The following is a 6,000-nucleotide window of genomic DNA, read 5'->3' on the forward strand; positions in this document are numbered from 1 at the left end:
ATATGATTGTCACGTGTATTACTGCTGTGAAGCGCTGTGTACATTAATGGCGCTATATAAATAAAGAGATGCATACAGTTTTAATCCATACTGTTTCCCCCTTGTTTGTTTTGTAAAGTAATTATGATCTCATCATTAGCCAGGCTAATGCAAGTGGAGAACAGTTAAGTATCAGATTATAATTACACTTAAACAGCATGCAGCACTCCATAGCAAAGAAGAGCAGCACCGTATTGTTGATGCTTCCAAGTACCAACCCAAGTGGGTCCACCAGCTTCTCAACAAGGGAGGTTATCACACGGCATCAACGGAGCAACATAGGCTTCAAAAATGCACTGATAACGCAGAGTATCGCACCATGACGCACCAGCGGGACCAATCACCTTTGCTACATTGTTTCAAATGTTCATATACAGTTAATACAGAATCTGGAATAACTGCGCCCATGGGTTGCTATCACCAATTGTTACAAATAATTTCAGACTTCAATTTAGTTTTACTTCTACTTCATGAGATCATTCTTATCTCTGTGCTATAACTAGCTGTTACTGTAATTCTATATCACGCAAATAACGAATATCTCCGGCAAATTGTCTTTTTAATTTGTCAAAGGCCTGTGTGCTTGTCTGAATGGGTTTCATTCGCATCTCCTAATTTATTCAGGCTATTATTCTCTAGATTAAATTGTGACATTTTTAATATGCTGCCTCTTCGGAAACCCTGGGGCATGAGCCGGGTGTGCGTGGAAGGTTAGGCTCTGACAAATCACTTATAACAATGGGCTGATATTGATCTCAAAAGCCATTTGTTGCTGTCACCTTCTGACAGTTTATATCTGTTCTCGGCATGAAAATATGGGTCAACAAAGACTTTAATGAGCTATTCCTAAACCGTACAGACGACTGAAATGTGTTTAACGGATTTACAAACACTCCGTGCTTTAATATAAAAGGCATTGTTTGTTCTTGCATATAGAAAAGGTTGTGTGTAAACATTTATATTTTACTAAAGTACCGAAGCCTTGTTTTTATTTTTATTTTTTTTAATGTGTTTAATGTGAGGAGTTGTGTATTATGGGTATTTTTGACCCACTTATGCTCCAAAAGCAAAATTGTTTTGGTTTTGCATCAATTTTTCCAGGTTAAACATAAACCAGTTAAAACAGCAGTACAGGTTTCCTTTTTTATTATTATTACAGGATTGAAGCAGGGGGTCTCCGGAGTGGAACGGTGTTCATTTCAGCTCCAGGGATACCCTGCTTCCAGAGTTGATGACCTTCCGTAGTGCTGCCATTATCTCTGTGGAGTTTAAATCCCGATCACGCGGGCCAATTGGAAGGCGCACCAGACGACATCACGGCTTCCTATTGGCCGCGTGACATTTAAACGCAGCCATTATATTGGGCACACCGTTCGCTCGCTGCAGAGATACCGGCACCTCTACGGAGGTATTTCTGGAAACGGGGTCCTCGGGGCTGAAATTAACGCCGTTCAGCTCCGTAGACCCCCTTCTTCAATCCTATAATAAGTACAGTCGCATTTTTTTTTCCTGAAACAATAAATGAAACCTATATTGCTGCTTTAAGGTACAATTTAATTTCGGGTGATACTGAAGTCATTTCAATAAAATAGTTAATGTACCCAATGCTATATTTAGTAAGTGGTGGATAAGACGCCTTTCCGCGCTGGGAGACGCCTGTAAGGTGTCTTATGTAATTGCACTGCTTAGTAAATACTGTATGTGCCTAAATATGGCGATTTTATACATTACATAAGCATTTATAGGTTGTGTGGTTAATTTTCGATTTATTTTATAGAACATGTTTGCTTAATGTCCTGTGTTCTTGGTGATTGTCTAATAATTTAATGTATTTTAAAGAAAAATGGGCTAAAAGGACTTTCAAGTCTAAATGTATAATGTTTATAAATAATTCCTATCGAATTAAATGGAGATTGTCCAATTGAATTGAAGCTTGTGCGCCCCTTGGAAGGGGCAGGACGTGCGTTTTTGACAGTGCTGTCTCATCTTCTCTTTAATTTGTGTCTTTTTGCAGTTATTTAGAGCAGGTTTGAGACGAGCACCTAGATACTTTTTTCTAAATGTTGTGTAATTGTTTATATACGTACCCTATTCATATAGGGATTTCTTAGAAATCCGTAGCGGAAGCCTTTGAACTGGAACTTTGTAGCAATGCTGGTGTAACCCCATTTTTGTCCTTTTTAACCTCTCCTGATTTTCTTGGTTTATATGTAGAAAATCACCCCTAATCTTTGGCATGTTTGGTACTGTTGTAATACCGACATGAGAAGCTTTGGGGAACTAGTACTATAGTGATAATGTCTATTGCCTTTGTGGCAGGTAAAATGGGTTGAATTCCAGTCCCTCCTGCCCTTTACCCAGTCACTGTATCTCTTTTTGCCGCAGGCACCATGTAAGGCTGCGGCCAGGCAGGGAGCGAGTGTGCTGGCGCTCATGCGCGGTAACATCACGCTCCCTGCTCGGCCGGGAGATTTGTGGCCGGCTACGCGCGTGCACGGGCGATTCGTGGGCGTGACCATTACGTCACGGAGCTGGTTCGCCCTCATTGGGCGAACCACTCACATTACACGCGTGCGGGCGACAAATTCAAATTTGCTTTCTCTGCAAGTAGCTAAGTGCCGAGCAGGCACTCGCTCACGCTGGCCACACACATTGTCTCAATGTGTTTCATAGGGGCCAGCATGAGCGCGCCCGCTCAGCGCCACCCGTAGATGGCCTTAGATGTTAAGCTCTCTGGAACAGTGACTTGTACCTGGAAAAAAAGGTTATCGTAAAACCTGCATTTTCTACTATAGAAGTAGTATTCCCCGGAGCAAAGCAAGCAAACATAAGTTCTTCATAGATTCATTTATAGTGGGTAGTGTTTTTGAAACCCTATAGGTTGTTTCTTAAAGCGGCAGTACATTCAAAATCCTATGTGGTTTTTTTAATGCATCACTTGCGTAGTATTCGATAATACTGATTTTTATTTTATCACTCCTCTCTTTATGCCCTTTTTTTTAATGAGTTTTAATGCATTAAGCTTCCTTGGGTTGCTATAGCAACCCTTTACAAAGAGACAGCACTTCCTTCCTCTTTAAAATGGGCGGCCGTATTGTGAATCCGGGGAAGGATCTTCACCGATCGATCACGGGAGAACAGATCGATCGGCAGCGTGGGTAATTACATTTCCTTACAGCGAAGGAACGGCTGCATCTATTAGAACAAAACCAAATAATCTATAAGGCTTCGGAAGCTCTGCACACTAAATTAATCCGGGAAGAACTAAATTGTTGGTCCCATTAAAATCACAGCCTACAACGAATCTAGGTTTGAAACAAGGAATATTCTATGAAACAAAATCTGCTGTAGTCTGATTTAATGTTCCTGCCAATAATTTCAGTGACGGTTCTTATTATGTATTTTGCAGGATTTAAAGAAATACCGCTTCTATTACTGGTTTTGCTTCCCTGCGCTGTGCCTTTCAGAAGGAATACAACTAGTAAAGCAGCCCGTATCGCTTGGAGAAAGGTTCTCCGACAGCCAGGTAACGGGCGTCCGACCATATCCAATGCGGGGGAACTGAATCCGCTGTGCTGGAGAACAGGTCCGATCCATTCCATTAAATGGTACTGAAATCTTCTCTAGTACAGTGAGGAGGCTTCACAGTACAGTGCAGTATATTGTATAGAAATGAATTATAACTAACATACTGTGTTGTAAAAAAAACACGTTTTATATTGGGTGTTCGTACAGAACGACACAACCCCACAGTTTGTATACTGAGGCCGTGTGCCTCATTGGCAAAGTATTAAGGCACATAAGTAAATGGGGATTGATGCTTTGCCAAAGAGGCTTACATGGATTGCTGCGTGTTATGACCTTAAAATGAAATGATTGATTTGATATATCATTTTAACTTTGTTGGTAACAGCTAAATTGTTCATTCTGAAATAGTCCCAATGATATTATTATATTGCACGTTCAGTTGACTTCTCTGGCAGCCATGGGGTTAATTGGTGGCATGAAAAATATTGTCACTGTTGGTAAAATTCACTTGTCTTTAGGCCCTGGTTCCCCTAATATACCCTGACGCGGCCGTTTTCATCGGATAACGGCCCGAACAGACGCTGAGGACGACATTGAATAAAGTCTAGCACTTGTCCAACGCTCTGAATTATATGAAAACTTTCTTGATTTTGCTAAGAGATTTTGCCTAACACACACACGTGTGTAGAAGCTCTAGCAAATAAAAATACCACGTGTGCGCACATTCACGTGTCTGCCAGGTCTGCGCCCCTGCCCTTCCCATTCTCTCTCAGCATATATTTGCATGTCATTACCCAGAATTCCCGGCTGCAGTTGAAGCACTCGGCTAGGAGATCATGGGGGAAGGCTGCAGACCTGTTAGGATTTGTATCTGTCGTACACTGTGCGGTGGAGGCTTATTACTCGCATAACCTATTTTGTGCCTGGAAGATATAGCAAAGCTATCAAAATGTAACCTCTATCCCAGGGGTGTGCAAACCTCCTGTGTCGCGCCCCCCCTGCCTGCGCACCGCTGCCTGCTCTCGCCCCGTGTCGCGCCCCCCCCCCCCCCGCCTGCTCTCGCCCCGTGTCGCGCCCCCCCCCCCCCCGCCTGCTCTCGCCCCGCGTCGCGCCTCCCCCCCCCCCCCCCCGCCTGCTCTCCCCCTTGTCGCGCCCCCCCGCCTGCTCTCGCCCCGTGTCGCGCCCCCCCGCCTGCTCTCGCCCCGTGTCGTGCCCCCCCGCCTGCTCTCTCCCCGTGTCGCGCCCCCCCGCCTGCTCTCGCCCCGTGTCGCGCCCCCCCGCCTGCTCTCGCCCCGTGTCGCGCCCCCCCGCCTGCTCTCGCCCCGTGTCGCGCCCCCCCGCCTGCTCTCGCCCCGTGTCGCGCCCCCCCGCCTGCTCTCGCCCCGTGTCGCGCCCCTCTGCCTGCTCTCGCCCCGTGTCGCGCCCCTCTGCCTGCGCACCGCTGTTCTTTCCCATCACTGACAACATAATTTGGTAGTGATCCAATTTTCTGATATCCATTTTTATGTTTCTAATGACAATACTACGTTCCATTTCAATCACATTTTTATTTTCACGTAGAGCAGCGTTAGATTTATACAGAATTTAATGCAGTGTTCCTTAATGGTTTCCTGCTTTCTCGTCATCACACGATTACTGACATGACAAGCCTTTTGATTGCGTTTGTAATATAAAAAACTAAATGAAGAAAGTTGTGTTTATGGGTCGCAATTAAAGCTGTAATAAAAAATGATAACCTTCAAAAACTATAATACATTAAACTGGAAATTACATTAAGGCTGAGATTCGCTAAGCGCCGGAGCGAGGTATCGCGTTCCGATCTGGCATTACTGCTACTTAAATGGCCATTAACACCGCCTAGTGCATCCCCCCCCCAAACCCGCTAAATATCCTCTCGCTCTGAAAAATAATTGCTAAAATGGTTACGCACAAAGTTACTAGAACACTTGTAACTGCTGGGTTATAAAAACGTGGAACGCAGTATGAAATGATGCTTCATTTCCGTTTTTATCGGTTTAAATCAGAAGTGCAACATGATGTTTTTCAGTTAAAACCTAAAAAATATTTATATTGGAACAATCTATTTTCTAAAACAAGCGGTGTGTTTTTGATCGACTTGGTGGGTGTGTTTTGGGTTTGAGTTAAACATTAAACTCTTGGGTTTATAGTCGTCCCCCTGGCAATGATAAAGGGGTTGCTCACCGGATTTATAGAAGGCTACGGCTGTTCCAGAATGTGGGGGGTTAAAGGTCCAACAAGTAGGTTGGTGAAGATTTATACGACTTTTAAAGTAATGACCGGTTGTAACATGAATATTCAAAATATCAAAGCAACTGAAACTGAGGACGTTGCCTAACGATTTCCTTGCGCTTATTGAAATAATCGTAGTGATGTAATCACTGGGTTTCTGTTCAACCTTTACAGGAAGAAGTA

General features: G+C 43.9%; 1 protein-coding gene across 2 annotated transcripts in view; it reads left to right on the forward strand.

Moving 5' to 3' along the window:
* Window positions 1–6,000, forward strand: part of ATG7 (autophagy related 7) — a 167,894-nt gene that overhangs the window by 18,430 nt on the left and 143,464 nt on the right. For both annotated transcript variants that reach the window (XM_075574938.1, XM_075574939.1), the window contains exon 6: window positions 3,449–3,565. In XM_075574938.1, the coding sequence (XP_075431053.1) occupies window positions 3,449–3,565 (117 nt within the window). The remainder of the gene's footprint in view (window positions 1–3,448; window positions 3,566–6,000) is intronic.

This window comes from Ascaphus truei, chromosome 17 (assembly GCF_040206685.1).
Source record: "Ascaphus truei isolate aAscTru1 chromosome 17, aAscTru1.hap1, whole genome shotgun sequence".
Lineage (NCBI taxonomy): Eukaryota > Metazoa > Chordata > Amphibia > Anura > Ascaphidae > Ascaphus > Ascaphus truei.